The following is a 22,880-nucleotide window of genomic DNA, read 5'->3' on the forward strand; positions in this document are numbered from 1 at the left end:
TTTCCCGCGGATTTAGTTTCAGCGTACGTAGCAACCAAAATGTAGGTTATAATGTGTATGCCAAGTTCATTAGTCTAGCTCTTATATTCGGTATATTTAGCGTGTAGTGAATACATTTAGTTTGGTAGTGGTATGAAGTGTATATTGAAGGTAGTGAAAATCAATTTTTACTTTTATTAATCATTTTATTGTGGAATTCGACGGAAAAAAATAAAAAAAATGACAGAGGTGTCGCAGTCTAACCTTTACGTCCAAGAAAGAGTGCAGTCGTCTTATTTTCCAACTTTGCCGCCAAACGCACCGAAAGCTACACTGTCATATCCTAGGTGAGTATGAAACAAGGATGTATATTCGGCCACTTAAATGTTATTAAATAAACTTTGTTTGTACTGATTGAAAACAATTTTTTCACAAGTGAAGTGGGGCATTGCTTTATTTAAAAAAAAAGACAAGCAATGGTATATGAGATATTTCCTGATTAACATGCCAAATCTATGAATTCAAAATGATTTGGTCAACTCAATCTGTTCAGTCATCATCTGATCACAGCAACTTGACACAACTTAATAGAATCACTGACCCTGTTTGGAAACGTATCAGGACTAAAATTAAACACATGTAAATGCACTGTGCTAAAAGTAGGTAATTACAGGCATTCAAACATTCATCTTAAAACGGAAATGAACTTCAATTGGACAGCAAATGAGGCATCAATGTTAGGCATAACATTCACAAACAATGAGAATGAAAATTAAAAAACATATTACCCAAACTACAAAAAGTCAAAAACTGTCTAAAATCATGGCAACATAGAAAACTAACCTTAATTGGAAAAATAACTGTATTAAAAACTTTCGCACTACCGAAATTAATATATGTACTTACCGTTCTTCCAAACCCAGATAATAAAATCATTGAAGATATAAAAACATCTATATTTGATTTTTTATGGGATGGCAAACCCGACAAAATAAAACAAATACAATTAATACAACCTGTAGAGCTTTGAGGTCTACAACTGACTTACATTTTAATAAATTCAATCAAATCCAGTTGTGTCAAACGTATATTAGATACAACAAACAAGAGTAAATGGACGTTGTTTTGTCAACAAACACTAGCCAAATATGGTGGCTCTTTAATTTTTGAATGTAACATTAGTGAGTCTCTAATACTTGATATAGCAAAAAAGAATATATTTGTATCTAATATACTATCAGCTTGGAGTAAAGTCACAGATATGTTAGAAAAAAAAAGTAACAGCAAAATAATTTTATGGAATAATAAAAACATAAACGCAAATGATAGCACATTCTTTTATAAAAACTGGTTTGAAAAGAGCATAAAGTATGTTGATCAACTGTTTGATAACCGAATAAACGACTTTTATTCCTTTCATAATATATGCTACTTATATGAAATCCCAACAACAGACTTCCTTATGTATTACACGCTGATCAAAAGTATTCCATCACATATAAAATCTATTATAAAACAAAACAACATGCAAAACATTAGAACTCAATTTCTAGAAAAACTCACAACAAAACAAAAACCGAACAAACTATTATACAGAATACAAATAAACAACAAGATTAACGAACTACCCAAATTCCAAATAAAATGGCAGAGTATATTCCAAGAGCATGAATTAAACTGGAAAGAAATATTTATTATGTCTTACAAAACAACAATCAACATCACACTAAGAAACTTTCAGTTCAAATACCTACATTGAATTATCGCCACCAATAAATATCTTTTTAAATGCAAATTATCTAACTCTAATTTATGTGACTTCTGCGGGGAAAATATCGAAACTATAGAACATCTATTTTGGGAGTGCAAATACATCCAACCTATCTGGAATCAGTTGACATCCTTTCTTTACCAACAGCAACTAAACATTAAACTATCCCTCTTAAATGTTAGTTTTGGAATTAACTCATTAAAATCCATTGATGGTAATAATATTGTGAATTTTATTATCATATTGATGAAACTTTTTATCTTTAACATGAAATACAAGAAACAATTACCAAATTTTAATTGTTTTATACATAGCCTGAAATTAAAAATCCAGATTGAGAAAGAAATAGCCCTCAGTAATGATACATTGCATATTTTTGAACAAAAATGGAATCTAATTAAATTTTCATAATGCTTGTCCACTTAAATATACTACTATCTTTATGTTAGTTTATCATTTCATATATGCATTTTATTTTTTTTTTTTTTTAAATCTTATAACATCATTGATTATTATATATATTAGAACACATCCTGTTCTCACTGATTGTAATGTTACAAACCAAGGTCTAAAAAAACATTATAAGGCATATTTCTGTATAATTTGTTTAAACCATTGATTGCAAATGAAAGACATGTATGTATACAATATATGCTTTAAAATGAATAAAAAAAAACAAAAAAAAAAACAAAACTTGACATTTGCTTCTAACCTCTTTCCCTGGCGTCTACAGCCCTCCCGAAACCATCATAATTGCCCATTTTGCATACACAATAACAAAACAAGCACAATTTAAGTTGAACATTATTTTTTTGTAATAATATTTAAGGTATAGAATAATGTTTTTTTACTCAATTCTTTTTGGATTTTTATGTGTATATAAAATGGACGATTGTTTAGGGTTTTGGGAGGGGGAAGAGGGGTAGCAATCTGCTGGGGAAGTAGGGTAGTAGCTTATGTTGATTTTGTTTGGAAAACGCTAAACGTTTGTAATAATTTTGATGAATATTTTGATATTAACAATTCAACATAGATTCTCCATTGTAAATTAGTAAATTGAAATAACTATTCAAACAAGTAACAAGCTTATTTCATTTGAAAAAAACTACTAATGCTTAATTTTGTTTTTGCTGGTGCTTGGTGTTGCTAGTTTCTATCGATAGATGTTTTGTGATGAAATAACAGCCAGCAGTGTTTCAATTTTATGGGCCAACAAAGTTTAAAGGTACTATTAACAATTTAACATGTATATTATACCACCTTAGCTTCAAATAGGCATGTATAATCTGTAAAAACAGTGATTCTGTATATCAAACAAATTGAATGCATTCAAACGCAAGTTTTTGTTCACAATTACTTTCATCTGATTTTCAGAAAATAGTTTGTATGTATTGCATCATTCTAAATTAAAATTTATTTGACCATTGGTCAAACAAGAACAGTGCTTGGTGAGCACACAAAGTGTTAAAAGAATTACATATTTTAAATGGAATTACCCCTGTACTGATTAGACATTAAATAAACTTTAATAAAGGCATACCTCTCATTTCATTGTATTGAGCCACATGATCTGTACACTTGTAAGTTTACTTGCGGAAATAAGATAAATTTGTGTTCATGAAATTCTTAAAAACATTTATTAGCCAGAAATTAAGAGGTTTTAAAAGTTTATGTAATTGTAAGCTGTTTGGACGGGACAGTTCCACTTTGAGGTTAAATTTCCCAACAATTCTTATGGCATGTCCCATTTTATACCTGAACAAATTATTGCATGTATGAATCTGAATCATCTGGAAAATTATCATAATGCTTGATTGTCAAATAATTTGATTACGTTATTTGTCATCTTTGTAGCCCACTTTTACCATACAGACATGCTAGTCGTTTACGTTTCATTTGCAAAATTTGCCAGTAATGCATGCAACAAAATAGAAATGACAATTTGTTTTTGTTGTATTGAACATTGTTGAAGGAAGATACATATCTCCTAGGGGAACAAAAAAACAATGCATATGGTTTAAGAATGTATACACTATTTCAATCCAAGAAACCGTTGCACGTAACTAATGAAGTTAAGCTCTGAATTGCTTGATGTCAAATTGACAAAAAATTTTTTGAGCATCATAATGCAGTAAAGCAATGCAGTAAAGCATGTTTTCCTCACTTATGAATCCTGCAATAATCCAGGTTGGAAAAATACTTTAAAAATGCCTTGCCATCAACTCAAGAGTAGTAGTTTTTAGCTCAGCTTTTTCGGAGAAAACCCGAGGTATTGTCATAGCCAGCTCGTCATGTCGTCCGACATCCGCGTCATGCTAAGTCCTTGACATTTTGTTAAAGTTTTGAAAATTGGCTCTAAAATCAAATTGCTTCCACCTACAACTTTGAAACTTCGTATGTAGATGCACCTTGATGAGTTCTACACGCCACACCAATTTTTGGGTCACTAGGTCAAAGGTCAAGATCACTATGACCTTAAAAAAATAAATATTCTGACAAGCTTTCACTTATTCAGCTTTCATTTTTCAAAACTGCACCCGTAGCAGAGCGTGGCACCCGTTATTTGGTGCTCTTGTTTCTAGGCATGACATTGTAACCTTGTTATCTATTATGAACAAGTAAAAATAAATGGGTCTATATTTATTTAGAAATAAAGGCTTCTAGGATTATGTATTATAAATAACCACTTTTTCTGCTTATATTCAGGGCTATTTCAGCTGCCCCCTACACTGCCTTGATGGGTGTCATTGTTGATGGCAGAATTCCAGAAAGAGTAAGATTTTCTCTGCATGCTTATTTGCATCCCCATCAAGATATGTCTTAATTAAGCAACACTTAAAGCCATTTTTTATCCAATGGCTAAACTTAAATCAGAACACCTATAGTGCACAGATAATTGTGGTCATTCCTGAAATACTATATTTACATTTACTTAAAGATTTGAAAATAAAAACTAAGTGTTCACATTTATTATCCCCACGCTTTTTGAAATTGTGGGTATCTCCGCCGTCTGTCTGTCCGTCCGTCCGTCCGTCCTGGCCACTATCTCCTCTTACACTATAAGCACCTTGAAACTTACACACATGGTAGCTATGAGCATATGTGTGACCCTGCACTATTTGGAATTGTGATCTGACCCCTGGGTCAAAAGTTATGGGGGTTGGGGTGGGGCCAGGTCAGAGATTTTCACTCATTTTTATACGCCCGTCTATGACGGGACGTATTATGGTATACCCCGCGTCCGTCTGTCCGTCCGTCTGTCCGTCCGTCTGTCCGTCCGTCTGTCCGTCCGTCTGTCCGTCCGTCCGTCCGTCCGTCTGTTAATGTCGTACGCTACGTCAAATATCCTTTGACAGATTTTCTTCAAATTTTAACACAATCTTAATATTGATAAACCCTGATCCCCTTTCGTTTTTGACGGAATTCTGAATTGTCGTTCCAGAGTTATGGGACTTTGTTCGTCAAAATTTCGTGATTTCATTGAATGTCCTACTGTAGCTCAAATATCCTTCGATGGATTTTTTTCAAATTTCAACACAATCTTAATATTGATAAACCCTGATCCCCTTTCGTTTTTGACGGAATTCTGAATTGTCGTTCCAGAGTTATGGGACTTTGTTCGTCAAAATTTCGTGATTTCATTGAATGTCCTACCGTAGCTCAAATATCCTTCGATGGATTTTTTTCAAATTTTAACACAATCTTAATATTCATAAACCCTGATCCCCTTTCATTTTTGACGGAATTCTGAATTGTCGTTCCAGAGTTATGCGACTTTGTTCGTCAAAATTTCGTGATTTCATTAAATAAACTGAAGTAAAAAAATGATTCAAAGGGTTATTTATTACCTTACTACTTCATTGGCGAACGACGGGCGTATCATGCGCTCATGGCGCAGCAGTTTATTGTTATTTTACATTAACTTCTTCATTTCTACACCGATTTACTTCAAATTGATACTGAACCTCTCATATGACAATACGGTCAATCTCAACTATGCATGGCCCCATTACCAACCCTGGGGCGTCCCTGGGTCAAGCATGCGGCGTGGGGATAAGTGTCTGCCTCTGCCGTGCCATTTCTAGTTTTTTATAAATTGGCTACCAACAAGTATTGCTTAAACAGTATTTGCCCTTATACTTAATTATCTACATAAGTAGCATTTAATTTTTTTCAACTGTTTACAGTTTCTGATGCGCAGTTTAAAATATTATTAGCAGTTTGAATGTTTGATAAAATGTGTTGACTCTTTGGCTAAAAAACTGTAGTGATGTATCAACTGTTAAGCAAAGAATTAATAACAAATGGCTGACAAACCTTAAAGCAACAAGGATAAAAGTCTTTTTGTTAGAGATTACAAAAAGATAAAAAAGGAAAGATTTTCTTTTTTTGAATGATATTAATCGAAGTTTGCCCAAAGTATACAGTCACAGTCCAGAGCAAACAAATGTACACATTAAGGCATTTGTAGTGCACTTCACATCATAAAAATCCATTTGAATTTAAATCATGGCTTTTGCCTAGTATAATGGCATTAAGTGTTTGACAAATACTCTTTATACTTGTATCAATGCGCTAAGAGCGAAATCTGTTATTTAACGAATGTAACAGAGATTAGCCTTTGGTTGTCTGTTTAATAAATCAATGAACACAGGCGATAGGTTTTATTGTTTGTTTGAAATAATACATGTACTTGCAGTCTTAAGCCATAGTGGAGTAGGTTCTGTATTTTAAACATATTTTTAAATGACCTTATTCTGTGTTTGTTACTTACACTCCTTATTGATTAAATTACACATATTTTTTTTCAAAACTTCATTATTTATATTTAATATGATAATGATAAAATACAAATTTTGTATTTTATCATATGTGTTTGAGGTGAATCCTATTGGATATTTTATTTGTCTGACAGTTATTTAAAATTGCATAATATTATGTATTTACAGTAGCTCCTGTAAAAAAGTGGGTTTAACATTTTGAAGCACAAACACTGATGTTATGCATTTCCTCTCTTATATTATACAGGGTTTTCATTAGGAGGCGGCCGGCGGCCGATTTGACCGCCTCAAATGTTATTCAGGCCGGCTCAAATTCGGAAAGAAAATTAAAAAAAAACATCGGCAAATTTTCACGACGATGACGAGATATTTAGTATTTGTTAATATACTAACTGTCTGAAACGGAAGTAAACAACCTTAACCGATATATGTTAACTGCTTTTTCATTGGTCGTATCGATATAATTGTCCAATCGCGGAGCGGGTAACGAGACTGTACGACTTTGATTCAAGGTCACAAACTGTGACAAAGTCAACAATTGGATATGTCAAAAAAAGAAAGAAAAATAAACGACTTTTTCGTTTGTGTTTCGCGTAAGAACGATAGTTCGCTGTTGAAGTTATCTTGTTCCAGTTTTGTTAACGTTTATCATTTACCGGCACCTCCGGATAAATGCACTTTCCTGCTACACTTACATTTCGTTTTTTATTCGATTTTCGACAGATTTCGTTGATGTTTTTTTCCGCGGAGTTTTGATCCTCCGAGCGGTAAGTGGATTTATTTGTTACCACATTTTACAGGAGGGTGAGTCTTTCATTAGGATAAATGAAACTCTCGAGCCCCAAACTCTCCTGATTTTTTCATGATTAAGGTCGGACTTGGTTGGCTTAAATGCTAAATATATTGAATTGGCACTGCAATGTTAAGCTATGTCCAAATTTGTTTTTGAAAAAAATGGCCCAAAGAAGCTTCCTCGGCAAAATATTTAAATCCTAAGATTGCATCAGCTGGGGCAACCTATGCCCGATTTTTTTTTCCAAATAATTGCCTAAGTTAATCAAATAAAAACAATTTTTCTCATGTCAACAGGCACACAATCTTTATAAACTGAATAATCAATTATTTCAGAATTAACACAGTATTACTTATAAATGTTCAGGTATTTGCTCATACAATGCTTCAGTATTATTGTTTTAATTATTGTGATGTTTATCAGACTTTATTTTTCTTAAGGTAATTTACTCCTTTGGTAATATTATTTGCATTGGTAGTCACATACTCTTGGTTGAAAGGGATCGTGTTAAGTAGAGGTTAATTATATTGAATGTTATTGCTTGACATGCGATAAAGATGTTTACAGTTTGTACTGTTTCTTCTTATTTGCAATAACTACTTGTGGACTAGTCATTTAAATTGGTTTAGTTATATATTTTGAAATGTCATTGTCATTATTGGAAGTTACAACTTATTAAAATGTTAAAATTTCCAGTGTTTGTTTAATTCAGATTTTCATTAATACTGTAAAGAATACATGTTATGTACTGCACAGAAATTATACATTAAGCTAGGGCCCGGGCCCTTCGCCCCCGACGGGGACATTCCACCTCAGACCCATGCATCTACATGAAAATTTAAAGAAATAGATTGTGATATCTTGCTAGCCAAAGTGACACCTCTGAGAGTTGATGTAACCTGAGGACTAAACAATTCACATTAACATCCTCTATTTTAACTGAGGAAAATCATGTAAAATATGTGCCCAAAATCGCTCAGAAGCCACGATTTGGCACCTTTATTTAAAAAAATTTCAGGGGGGGGGGGGGGGGCATGCCCCCGGACCCCCCTAGCAGGTTGGCCTCCTCAAATAACTCAAAAGCCTGCTACAAAGAATCCTAATGAAAACCCTGATTATAATGTAATGTTATATATAAGATTTAATATAGTGTATTGTAAATAAAATAATGTAGTCTGCTTTAAATATACTTACTGGTTTTAAATCTTGAGATTAAAGAATTTCATATATTATTTCGTATGTTTTTTAATGTCTACACATGTATTCCTGCCCATTTACCAATTATTTACCAGGTGAAAAATTATGCGATTGAGTCCTTAATTAAATTTGAATACTTAACTTGTATTAATCTGAATATTAATGTTACATTTAGATAGTGAACTACTGCTTTTGAGTCAATACCTTGTAGATATTAAAAACCGCTATTGCTTTTCTGTGTACAATATCTCTCTCTAAAAGCCCTTCAGTGAATAATTGAAGTATTGAATATGATATCAAAAGACTTCAATTTGTTTGCCTTATTGTGTCATATTCATAACCAGGTCTTAAAAATGACAGATTTTTAAATATCAGGTTATCAAGTGGTTTAATTTTTTGAGTTTTTTTTATGGGTTGTCTAGACCTTGTTTATCCAATAATGAATTTTAACACAAATTTGTTTGCTCTTCTATGGCTTTATACAGGTTATTAGTTTTGATAATATAATTTAATTCCCCCAACTCCATTTACAGCAATTTTTATGCCCCCGGTAGGGTGGCATATAGCAGTTGAACTGTCCGTCAGTCTGTCTGTCCGTCCGAAGAAAAACTTTAACATTGGCCATAACTTTTTAAATATTGAAGATAGCAGCTTGATATTTGGCATGCATGTGTATCTCATAGAGCTGCACATTTTGAGTGGTAAAATTTCAAGGTGAACATCATCCTTCCAGGTCTAGGGATCGAAAAAAACAAATCCAAGGGAAGTAATAAGCTTTAAATGGACATAATTATCTGACCTGCCAAATTATATATTTTTATGCCCCCGGTAGAGTGGCATATAGCAGTTGAAGTGTCCTTCAGTCAGTATGTCAGTGTGTATGTCAGTCTGTCCGTCCGTCCGAAAAAAAACCTTTAACGTTGGCCATAACTTTTGCATTATTGAAGATAGAAACTTGATAAGTGGTGGAAGTTCAAGGTCAAGGTCATCCTTCAAGGTCAAAGGTAAAAAAAATAATAATTCAAGCGGCGTTCTCATGAAGCTGCACATTTTGAGTGGTGGAAGTTCAAGGTCAAGGTCATCCTTCAAGGTCAAAGGTCAAATTTTTAAAAAAAAAAAAATTTCAAAGCGGCGCAATAGGGGGCATTGTGTTTCTGACAAACACATCTCTTGTTGAGCTCAATTTTCAAGAGTGCCTTGTTGTTACAAAAGATTTATTTATATTAAATAATATTGTCATTATAGCTTAAATACTTGTGGCCTTCAAATTTTGCACATTGTTAAACCGTATGTAACATGGTAATGAAATTAACATTAATTTTTAAGTATAACATTGTACACTGTGTTTTATACTTAAAAAGTAATATTCTTATTGTAATTAACCTTCTATTTGGTTTATATTTGATATATGACCTGTGTCATGCAAATATGGACAAGGTTGATGAAACATGCTATGTGGATAGAGGGCTTTATGGGAAATTTGAATATTATTTAAATTTTGTCTTCAGACAAAATTATTCTGACAAACATGTCATTTACTATTTCAGTATTAGCTGTAGGCAACATTAGTCAACTTCAGTATCATATTATTATTTATGGCACATGATTAGCTGCCCAGACATATCATTTACTACTTCAATAGAAATTGTAAATAAATTTGTCAACTTCATTATTATATTACTTTTGAAGGCCTTTTTGAATAAATGTTGTCTTTAGCCTAGTAACAATTGATCTATTGACTGGCGTTGATAGAGAATTACCCCTTTACCCATTTACCCCTTAAGAAAGCACTGACTTAATTGTTTATGGAGATGGCTTGTAAAAATATTCTTGTACTATAAACAGTATTTGTCATAGATATACCTTGGAAGGCATGGTTGTAATACCAATTTCAATTTTTAAATTATTATCCCTGCCGAAATATTTTTTCATCCCGGCCGAATTTTTTTTCAGAGGGGATATAGTAAATTGTCCTGTCCATCTGTCCGTCCGTCTGTCCGTCCGTGCGTCCTTCCGTCCGACTGAAACTTTTTCCGGAGCATAACTCCAAATCTATTCAATGGATTTACTTTAAACTAAGAATATAAACAGATGGCAACTACTGTAGGAGAAGTGCAGTGACCAAGAACCAAAACTCTATCTACCTTAGTTTTTGAATTATCTCCCCTTTTATATAACTTTAATGTAAATTTTTGTCCGGAGCATAACTCTAAATATTCTAAAGGGATTTACTTGAAATTTGAAATTTAAACAGATGGCAACTAGGAGAAGTGCAGTGACCAAGAACTACAACTCTATCTACCTTACTTTTTGAATAATCTCCCCTTTTATATCATTTTAAAGTACATTTTTGTCCGGAGCATGACTCTAAATCTACTGAAGGGATTTACTTGAAACTTGTAATATAAACAGATGGCAACTAGGAAAAGTTCCAAGAACCATAACTCTATCTATCTTAGTTTTTGAATTATCTACCCTTTTATATAATTTTAAAGTATATTTTTGTCCCGAGCATAACTCTAAATCTACTGAAGGGATTTACTTGAAACTTGAACTATAAACAGATGGCAAGTAGGGAAAGTGCAGTGACTAAGAACCATAACTCTATCTACCTTAGTTTTTTAATTAAATCCCCTTTTATATAATTTTAAAGTAAATTTTGTCCGGAGCATAACTCTAAATCAACTAAAGGGATTTACTTGAAACTTCAAACTTAAACAGATGGCAAGTAGGAGAAGTGCAGTGACTAAGAACCATAACTCTATCTACTTTAGTGTTTGAATTATATCCCTTTATTTTATTTCAAGTAAATTTTTGTCCGGAGCATAATGAATTATCTCCCTTTATATGTTTTTACAAATATTATTCTACTCTCTAAAACAAATGTTGTCATACAAGCAAACACATTTTTGCGGGGATTTGGCACTACTGTGACAAGCTCTTGTGTAACTGTTTACCCAATGTCAAGATATAATTTACAGCAATGTTTAGCAATTTTCAAGTTGTCAAATAAGCAACTGCTATGCCAACAAACAACTCACACATACCAAACTTATTCTGTTACTCTGACACTCTTTATTTTTCGGACTATGTGGTAGCGATTATGATTGGTTGATACCTAAGTTTGATTGACTGCTGGCAAGCGGTCAATCCAGAATGATAGAAAGTCAGTTTTTGACAGATTTAACAGATTTGATTACTCTTAACAATTGTATGAGTTTTAATCCTAACCAAGGGTTGTAACTTTTTTTATCCTTTCGCACGTCATTAATTGGCCATCCTGCCATTGCTATTCTAAGAAATACAAATAGGCCGGTATTTTTTAGTTTGGTCTATAAGAGTTGTATCCCTTTCATTAAGTCCAGGTATATTTCAACAGTAAACGACCCCCTGGGTCATAATGTATGACTTTCCCAAAGTGAAAATTTATTGATATTTGTTTGCTGAAAATTCTGAAAGAAAATAATATTAATAAAGGTTTTTATGCCCCCGGTAGGGTGGCATATAGCAATTGAACTGTCCGTCAGTCAGTGTGTCTGTCCGTCCGTCCGAAAGAAAACTTAAACATTGGCCATAACTTTTTAAATATTGAAGATAGCACCTTGATATTTGGCATGCATGTGTATCTCATGGAGCTGCACATTTTGAGTGGTAAGATTTCAAGGTGAACATCATCCTTCAAGGTCTAGGGTCGAAAAAACAAAGTCAAGGGAAGTAATAAGCTTTAAATGGACATAGTTATCTGACCTGCCCACGTATATATTTTTGTTAAATAAATCAAAGCGGCGCAGTAGTCGGCATTGTGTTTCTGACAAACACATTGTGGTAAAAGGTCAAGATCAAGGTCATCCTTTACAGTCTACGGTAAAAAATACAGATTTAAGGGAAGTAATAAGCTTTAAAAAGAGAGAAAATTATTCAATATTGAACATAGCCACTTTACATATTTGGCATGCATGTGTATCTCATGGAGCTGCACATTTTGAGCGGTGAATCTACAGTCACGGTAGTGGCTTTTAATTATTTGCTACTAAAATAGACATTTGTTACAGACAATTATTTTCAAGGGAAGTAATTTATAAATAATTATAAATCTCATATTATATATTTCCTAACCAAGAATTGAAGTTCTTTTCACAGTTACTGTACAGATTTATTATTTTGATTATTTATAACCAAAATGATTGATTTGTCAAAGTATTTTTTTTAATGATATAATTATAATTTCTTTAATGTTCATTACATACCTGTGGACTTATGTCCATAGTTAATTGATTTACTCTGGCAATGATCTCTTTTAAACCACAGGCCTTGGTTGTCAGTGATGTCTTACATGGTCATAATTGACTGTGAGACCCCCCCCCCCCCCCCCCCCCGGTTGGATTGGACAAAATTCAAGGGAAGTAATAAACTTTAAAGAAAGATGATTTCTATACCTGCCAAATGATAAATAGAAATGTTATTTCAATGCGGCGCAGTAGGGGGCATTGTGTTTCTGACAAACACATCTCTTGTTCTTTTTGAAGTCAAATGAGTATGTGGCAAATAAATACCTTTTAATATAAACTGTTATAATTTTACCATGTGCTATTTTATAAAATATGTATGTCAAATGAGTATGTGGAAAATAAATATCTTTTGATATAAACTGTTATAATTTTACCATATGCTATTTTATAAAATATGTATTCACCCTTTAGCAGATCACTAATTTCCTAAATGTGGCTGAGGTATTTTTTCCACAAAAGTTCAGAATTTAATGCCCCTGCTCCACTTCCCATCTTACCATTGCAGTACCCAGTCACGCCAAGATGCCGAGTACGCAGACAAGTGGGCCACACCAACCGCTGGCGTCTGCCAGAGTCCCTCGGCAGCGACTTGCTTGGCAGCTCCCAGGCCATCAAGGCTGTCACCATGCCGTATAATGACACCCTCGTTAAGATCATCACAGGTGAGTTTGACCTTTGAACTATTTGAGTCTTGCTCTGGGAGGTCGGGGGTTTAATGCCCGTGCAGAAAGTGATGTCCCTGATAAGCCTGTGTGGACTGTGTCTATGTATGTAAATACTAAACAAATATTTCTAAATTAAAAAATAAAATATCTACATGAATAAATGGGCAGTTTACAAATTGAATACAATTCAATTTTATTACATCAAGATCTTTTGCTTGGTCAGCAAATTAAGCCATCATTAGAAGCTAAAAGCAAAGGGCACTTTTAGAGACTTTGTTATAACTTTAGAGATGTCTATTTTACAAAAGAAATCACACAGTCTTCACTGAAATTCATGATTTTACTTTCACTGTAATTTCCTTGACGTCATAATTTATGAACTCGTTAATCATATGTATGGTTTTAAGCATTTTAATTGATCTCAAAGTTTTATTTCCAACCCGATTTTGAATTATAGTATTTTTAATTGATGTGGAGAAGTAGCTTTATTTAAAAAAATGTATTGAAACCTAAACTTGTAAATTATTATAACTATATTATAAATAAAAAAAACTGTCTTGTATGTTTTCTATGTTTCTTAGAATTTTATAAGGGATGAAATTAGTATCTTTATCAAATTGGAAGTCTGTAAAATAGAATTTGCTTTGAGCAGTATATATCAAAGAAATATTCTGAATTCTCAGAAATTTGTGACAAATTATATTATGTGAACTGATATAAATGAATTATATGGAGTCGTACCTAATTTATGAAACCCCCATGTGATAAGCATAATCAAATAAATTTCAAGGTTGTCTCCATTGAAAAGTGGTATTATTACTATGGGTTTGGATTTCCTTTTTTTGTCTACATAATTATCCTGAAACTAGATTTTATTTTCTGGTGCTACGAACTTTAAGGAAAAAACAGGTATGGATCTACTTGTTCAACATAATTTTATGACATTATACCCATTTTTGCATAACTCGCTCGGCTTATTCATTTATTGCATTGTTACAGCGGAGAGTGCTCAGATGAACCTTAACCTGGACGTGACCAAGCCGTACAAGTTCCGTCAGTCCCTGGACCGCCCATTCACGGAGCCTGCCCGCCTTGAGAGAGGGATCACCCGCGATGAGAGCAAGCTATCACGGGACCTGAAGTTCCAAGTACCTGCTTCAGCCCCTATTGGGGGCCTCGGGTGAGACATGTGAACATGTTCTGCGAAAACTGGACTTAATGCATCTGCTTTAAGTCTCGTCCCAGACAAGCCTGTGCAGTTCTCACAGGCTAATCAAGGACAACACTTTTTGTATAAAAAGAGGATTTTTTGTTTACAAGATCAGTTGTTATAAACAAGAACCCTGTTTGAGAGGGGATGTATTGGAGTCACAGTTTTTGTCTGTTTGTCAGTCAATTTGTTGATCTGCACACAATTTTAAGTCTTAGGTGCAAACTTCTTTTACATTTCTTAAGTAATTAATACAAAAACTTAAATTATTTTATCACCCTGAATTGTATACTGGCAAAATACATTTTTTTCATTCCAAGTGATCCCACACTTTTACTAATTTGCCCTTTTAAATTGCAGACAAATAGGTGTGGGGTATTTGTGATAAAGATGTGGTTCGATTTGAACAAAATTATCTAAATTCCAAGAAGACTTCAAACTCTATCGGTGGCCTCAGCTAAGTAGTGTCTTTGCTGATATTTGATTGGAAACTAGAAATGTGTCGAGTGCACACGAGTAAATATGAGTTCACATCTATACTATGATGTAAATGGGAGGATGTAGGTATGCACTGATTGTACAGAGGCTTTAACCCTTTGCATGCTGGGATATTTGTCGTCTGCTAAATTGGTGTCTGTTGAATTTCTTAAAGCATTTTTAGCTCATCTATTTAAAAAAATAAATTATGAGCTATTGTCATCACCTTGGCATCGGCGTCGGCGTCCGGTTAAGTTTTGCGTTTAGGTCCACTTTTCTCATAAAGTATCAATGCTATTGCATTCAAACTTGGTACACTTACTAACTATCATGAGGGGACTGGGCAGGCAAAGTTAGATAACTCTGGCTTGCATTTTGACAGAATTATGTGCCCTTTTTGTACTTAGAAAATTGAAAATTTTGGTTAAGTTTTGTGTTTAGGTCCATTTTATTCCCTAAGTATCAAAGCTATTGCTTTCATACTTGCAAAACTTACTAACTATCATAAGGGGACTGTGCAGGCAAAGTTATGTAACTCTGACTGGCATTTTGACAGAATTATGTGCCCTTTTTATACTTAGAAAATTGAAAATTTGGTTAAGTTTTGTGTTTAGGTCCACTTTATTCCTAAAGTATCAAAGCTATTGCTTTCATACTTGCAACACTTACTAACTATCGTAAGGGGACTGTGCAGGCAAAGTTATGTAACTCTGACTGGCATTTTGACGGAATTATGGGCCCTTTATACTTTAAAATTTGGTTAAGTTTTGTGTTTTGGTCCACTTTACCCCTAAAGTATCATAGATATTGCTTTCATACTTGGAACACTCGCAAACTATCATAAGGGGACAGTAAAGGAAAATTTGCATAACTCTGGTTGTCATTTTTACGGAATTATGGCCCTTTGTGACTTAGTAACTTTGAATATTTGGTTACATTTTGTGTTTAGATCCACTTTACTTCTAAAGTATCAAGGCTATTGCTTTTAAACTTTCATGCTATTGTTGGGGCCTAGCTCTAAATATTGGTAGCGTATTAAAGTTAGGCAACAATGAGTTTATATCAAAATAAACAATGTCTCCAAGTAACTCATTTTATTCCACCACCATTAAAATGCACATAGTTAAGAATAACCTCAGCATTCGCGTCACAGTGATGACGTATACAAAGCTTACACAGTTGTACGTATTCAATTGTACATGTAGTTAAAATACTTCATCAGGAATAAATACTCTAAAGTTCCGTGATGAGTTGACAAATATTCTGTGAAAAGTCGCAATAATGGAAATTTGTTCACGTAAAAGTGTTTTCTTTACTAATTGTTCAGATTAATTCACAACATGGATTAGTTATTTACACTTATCGGGAGCAAGCTGATGTTAATGCTTCTCCCCCACAAGAAAAATCAAGAATGACTAGAAAATCAACAAAATGTTCGAAGTTTGGCCGAAATGTGGACGAAAACTGGCCGAAATGTGGCCAAAAACTGGAAGAAAATTGGCCGGGGCCATTAATCGGCCACCGGCCAAGAAACGACCTCAGACCGGCCTTAAATCGGCCAAAAAACGGCCATAGATACAAAATGGCGGAGAATCGAACGCTGACTTCGTCACATAGTTTCACAACATGGATATTACACTGAATACTTAAATTACCTAAGTGTAACGAAAGGATAAAACACTTAATACACAAATAACATACACATATGTGCTAAATGATATTGCAAGTTCAATGCACGGATATTGACATCAGACTACTTAGTTATAATAAATGTAAACAGAAGGGAGACAATTCTCGCTAATGAAATAAATCGTTAAGAATGGAAACGGATTAAAGTGTTGCTCTGCATATTTTACGAGAATCTTGGACCAAGATGACAAGCAACAATGCTTTGTGTGTGCTTGTAAGTTATTGTCTGTTAGTTTTCTTGGTCCAATACAACAATGGAAAAACATCAAACAGTCACAGAGGTAAGGTACTTCACTATCACGAGGGTACTGTACCTGGCAAGTTGAATTTTACCTTGACCTTTGAATGACCTTGACTCTCAAGGTTAAATTATTAAATTTTGCAAAAATTGCCATAACTTCTTTATTTATGATTAGATTCGATTGATACTTTGACAAAACAACTCTTACCTGACATACCACAATAGACTCCACACAAACCATCCCCCGTCCGAAAAAAACTTTAACATTGGCCATAACTTTTTCACTTTTGAAGATAGCAACTTGATATTTGGCATGCATGTGTATCTCATGAAACTGCACATTTTGAGTGGTGAAAGGTCAAGCTCAAGGTCATCCTTCCAGGTCAAATGTCAAATTTATGGTGTCTGTCCGTCCGAAAACTTTAACATTGGCCATTACTTTTTCAATATTGAAGATAGCAACTTGATATTTGGCATGCATTAGTATCTCATGGAGCTGAACATTTTGAGTGGTGAAAGGTGAAGGTCAAGGTTATCCTTCAAGGTCAAATGTCAAATATATGACGTCTGTCCGTCCGAAAACTCTAACATTGGCCATAACTTTTTTAATATTGAAGATAGCAACTTGATATTGTTGCTGACAAAAATTTTGCTGTAACTTGTGTTTGGGCAGTGTTTGTTTTGCATGTGTTTATATAAAGAAAATTGTTAAACCACAGACTTATTTAAGCATGATTAATTCAATTTTTTTTCCCCAAAATAAGCCGTTTCACAAAACAAAAATTCCCAAAATGGGCAATTTTGTCGATAAAAAATTCCCAATTTGGTCAGACTCCTTTTCCCAAAGAAGGCAGAAAAACCCCTGTATAGCCGTAGATAAAAGTAACAATTCTGGCAGATGCATAGGGTTTGAGGAATGGAGCGTTCTATCCCTACTTCAAGTACCCATTGGGACCACTCGAGTCCTTACTAGGCTCTCAAGATGGACATTAGTTGTGTGAAGTGGATAATTTGCAACTTCAAACTTCTTCTGATTAATAGATTAAGTGTAAAATCCTTTTTATGCCCCCTGATCGAATGAGCGGGGGTATATTCTTTTTGGTCTGTCTGTTTGTCAGTCAGTCATTCATTCATTCATTGTGTGTCCCAAAACTTTAACCTTGGTCATAACTTTTGCAATATTGAAGATAGCAACTTGATATTTGGTATGCATGTGTATCTCATGGAGCTGCACATTTTGAGTGGTGAAAGGTCAAGGTCAAGGTCAATGTCATCCTTCAAGGTCAAAGGTCAAATATATGGCTTCAAAGCGGCGCAATAGGGGGCATTGTGTTTCTGACAAACACTTCTCTTATTTAAGAACAAATACATTTAATGTTTTGATCCCCCTCCTTGAAGTTCTGGGTATGGGAAGTTAATCATGGATTTTTTGTACCAAAACTTGCAAATACAAGCATATCACACTATTATGATTTTCCATGGTACTTTTGCTTATTTTTTTATCACTGTTGTTTAGTCAATACATTTACATGAGAAGTATTAAGTTTAGGCCACGACTTTTTTATTTATTGGTTTACACATTTTTTTTTGGAAAATGGTCCATCGGGCAGACAAAAAAAAATTGAAAAAAAAATTTTCATTGAATAGAAAGAAAAAAGAAACCCTATGACCCCAGAAATTTAATTGAAAAAAGCCATATTTCAAAGTGTGCACTTAACGCGGCCATTTGCAATATCCGACTGGTTTACGTTATATGCATTTTGATAATTGAGCACGATGTCCAATATTATGAGAGATCGGGATATTTTTTTCTCATATGGGATAACTGCCCCATAGATGAAAAAAAACAAACATTTGGCACTTACAAATTTGAATGGGCACTTCTCAAGATTTATTTCGGGTAAAAATTTAACAGACAAAAGGAAAATCAGTATCAGTAAATTTTGGACCCTATCAAATTTATTTCTGAGTCTGTGATGCAACTATATTGTTTAACATGTGAATTATATTAAACGAACCCGATATTATAGTAGATAAAAATGTATTACCTTACAATTTGATAATTAGTATAAATAATCCAATAAAACACTACCATTATTTATGATATATGTGTTTAGGAATTATGTAAACACAGGCGTCCGCCATAGTTAGGAACTGTACAGAATGTTTGTAAATCGGAACTAATCGGAATATCTCGGACAATCATTGATAGAGGTTACATTACACTAAATCATTTTGTATCCCTCCATGGTCCATTCGAAAGTAGTGCCTATTTCTAAAGAGTTCCTTTTCTCTTGGGTCTTAAAAGCGATTTAGCACTCGAACCCATGCTTTTTGTGATTATTTCCTGCATCCTATGTGTGTCTGCAACATTTTGGCGCATTTCATTGGGGATTACATTAAAAGATGACTGTTTGGGGTGCGTTTATTGAAGTACGGGGCTTTTGTCGAAATTTCACTTTCGAAACTCTATTTTCCGAGGGTGCTTGCCTTTGGGCGAATTTTATTTTCTTAGAAGTTGCGAGACCATATATTTTTGACTGCATTCATTGAAAGAGGACAGATTTATCTTTAAAATGATACTGGTCTTGCAAAATTTGATATATAGGAGATACAAGAAAAATGCTTTGAAAGTTGGCAGTTTTATAATGGGACCCTATGGGAAATGGAATTAGTGTAATATAACCTAGATGTATTCATCGATTCAATGCTTAGGGCCGAGTTATTTCGGCAAATCGGAACTCAACTTGTGTAAAACACTTGCTCAATTAACAGTTAAACTCCACCTTCGTTCTCTGCAAAAGATTTGAAGGCGGAGCTATGCACGTGCTATTATTAAATTGGGCGATTGCCATTTAGGAACAAACATACAATTGGATCGGCATGTTGATTGCTAGACAAAGAAAGCCAATTTTATCGGCGAGAAATATGTCGCTTTATTGGTTCAGACAAGAAGCGGCTTCCCTTTGATGACGTCAAGCTGTCAATTCACACAGACTGCAAATTTTCAGAAGACCTTTACTGACTCTTTGTTTACAATTCCAGTAAAAAAAAACACTTGCTTACATTAAACTTTGGATTAAATTATCAAAATAAAGCAAAAGCGAAGTTGAAAAGTATGATTAAATTACTTCGTGTCAGATTAAATAAGACATTTTGCATTGTAAATCAATGAGTTTTCATGACAACAACAACTTTAACAAACATTACCGCTACGACGCAGCGATCAATCTACCACGATTTTTTTCATGAACGATGTTATATGTCGAGTGAGAGCAAACAAATAATTTGTGTAAAAGAAGTTTATCTTATATAAGAATAAGGCAAAAGGCATCGTATTGCGTAATGGTGCGCATCGAATTATGGAAATGATGCGTAGTTTGTCTTTTTAATGGAAAAAGAATGCACTGTGCACCTATATCCCGATCAATTTGTACTTGCTTGATTTTTATTGCAACCGTACCTAAACTAGATCATTTTTTTGTTCTCGTTTCGCTCCTTTTTCAGTGCGGTCGGGATTAAAATATTTAAAAAAAAGACGATTTTCCGATTTTTTTCCCCAATTTTCCACAAGTTAGGGTCAGCGGTTTTGTAAACCAAGAAATATAAAAGTCGTGGCCTTAAGTGTTCTAAAGCAATCCTGTAAAAAAACTTTTCCTTTTTAAGAAATCTCATTGTAGTGTCTCAATAAATCATTTACTTTAAAAAATAGATCAGACAAAAGTAAAAAACAAAGATAAATTAGGTTGGTATATTTTCTGAGATATTTTAGTTTAAAAAAAGATAATACAGGTAATAAAAAAAGACTAAGATCTGCTTTCTACTTTTGAGTTTGCACATAAGGTGAATATTTCTTACTTCTTAAAGGTCCTTTTAGACAAGCGTATAAAATGAATATATCTTATGGAAGAAACATTATACTGTTAAAAAATAAGTAATATGCTATAAATCGTGTAAACGATCCGACTTTAATATACAGTGATGTTGTATGTGGTTTGTGCTCAGTCTTGCTATTGACTGCATTCATGTCTGTTAAAAGTGGGGCTGTTTCAGATCAAATGTTTCATTACCCAACAATTTTGATGAATTAAAAAAGATTTAAAAAGGACATTTATGATGCTCATTTATCATTACAAAGGCAATACCTTGAGTGGTATTTCATAGTCACAAATTACAAAATAAATACCTGACAACAAGTATACAGTCTGGACATGATTTATTATTGTAATTTACTGATTAGATGGAATTCCTGTGTTCTATTATGACATACATTTGATCTCTGTCTGGTATTTGCCCATTATGTATTTATTAGAATTTATTATTAATGATGAGACAGAATTACTGTTTTTTCATATGACAGACTTTCAATCTCTTGTTATTTGGTCAATTTAATGAAACATATGGATTTGTTCATTAATCTCCACTAATATATCAATATTAGTTTTATTGTAAATTCAGATCTGTATGGAATTAAGGTTTTAAGTATGTTGTCACTAACAACAAATCGCTGAAGGAACTGCAGTGGTCCACTGTTGCATTACATTTGATACAGCTCAATTGTTAATATAAAATATAGATTTTTATTTTTTATGCTTTCCGGTGGTTTATTGAGAAATATCAGTGAATTAAAACTGATAATTTCACTGTTTCAAACAGTAAAAATTAACAGTGAAATTTATTGATAATTTTCACTGTTTACTGTGAAATGACGTCATTATCTCAGCAAAATTCTCTATTAAACTCTATAGCAATGTATATAAACGGTTAAAAAAAGCATAAAATAAAAAAGAAATTTGTTGGATTCGGTGGAATATCGATTTTAATTGATCACTCGTGAATTAAAATCGATAATCCACCGAATCCAACAAATATCCTCTATTTAATTATTGAAAGCAGTTTATATAAAACACAACTTATACAAGTTTTTATAATGTATATGTAGGCAATGTGTGAAATTTAAACTGAAGCATGATACATTACACACATTTAAGTTAAACATATCTAAACTATGCATTTCTTCATTCCAATATGGAATAACCCTAATCACTTTAATGTTCTAAAAACACACACAAAATTAAACAATAACTATGTAGTTACTTAAACATGCGAAGGCATAAACTGTTTTGATGACCTTAAAAATATAATTAGACTTTCCAAAAGTGTCCTTTGAATCATCAAAATTTCGTGCAAAGGGTCAATGACCTTGGAATTTATAGCCTACTTGTCAACACCTTATACCGGTACTATTAATTATCCCCACGCGTTTTTGAAAAGCGTGGGGATATTGTGGTTATCTCCGCCGTCCGTCCCTCCTGGCCACTATCTCCTCCTACACTATAAGCACTAGAACCTTGAAACTTACACACATGGTAGCTATGAGCATATGTGCGACCCTGCACCATTTGGAATTTTAATCTGACCCCTGGGTTATGTACTTTAACATTGGCCAAAACTTTTGCAATATTGAAGATAGTAATTTGATATTTGGCATGCATGTGTATCACATGGAGTTGCACATTTTGAATGGTCAATGTCAAGGTCATCCGTCAAGGTCACAGGTCAAAAAAACAAATCCAAGGGAAGTAATAAGCTTTAAAGGGAGGTAATTAATGAACCTGCTAAATGATTTTTTTTTTAAATAAATCAAAGCAGCGCAGTAGGGGGCATTGTGTTTCTGACAAACACATCTCTTGCTTGATGTTATTTTACCCTAACTTCTTCATTTCTAAACATATTTACTTCCAATTGATACTGAACATCCCTTATGACAATACGGTCAATCTCAACC

The 22,880-nt window shown here is 33.5% G+C and overlaps 1 protein-coding gene across 2 annotated transcripts in view; it reads left to right on the top strand.

Annotated features, from left to right (window-relative positions):
- Nucleotides 1–22,880, top strand: part of LOC127859354 (uncharacterized) — a 60,541-nt gene continuing 37,661 nt past the window's right edge. For both annotated transcript variants that reach the window (XM_052396706.1, XM_052396708.1), the window contains exons 1-4: nt 1–326; nt 4,457–4,523; nt 13,316–13,472; nt 14,475–14,655. In XM_052396706.1, coding sequence (XP_052252666.1) covers nt 220–326; nt 4,457–4,523; nt 13,316–13,472; nt 14,475–14,655 — 512 coding nt within the window. In that variant the 5' untranslated portion in view covers nt 1–219. The remainder of the gene's footprint in view (nt 327–4,456; nt 4,524–13,315; nt 13,473–14,474; nt 14,656–22,880) is intronic.

This window comes from Dreissena polymorpha, chromosome 15, assembly GCF_020536995.1.
Source record: "Dreissena polymorpha isolate Duluth1 chromosome 15, UMN_Dpol_1.0, whole genome shotgun sequence".
NCBI lineage: Eukaryota > Metazoa > Mollusca > Bivalvia > Myida > Dreissenidae > Dreissena > Dreissena polymorpha.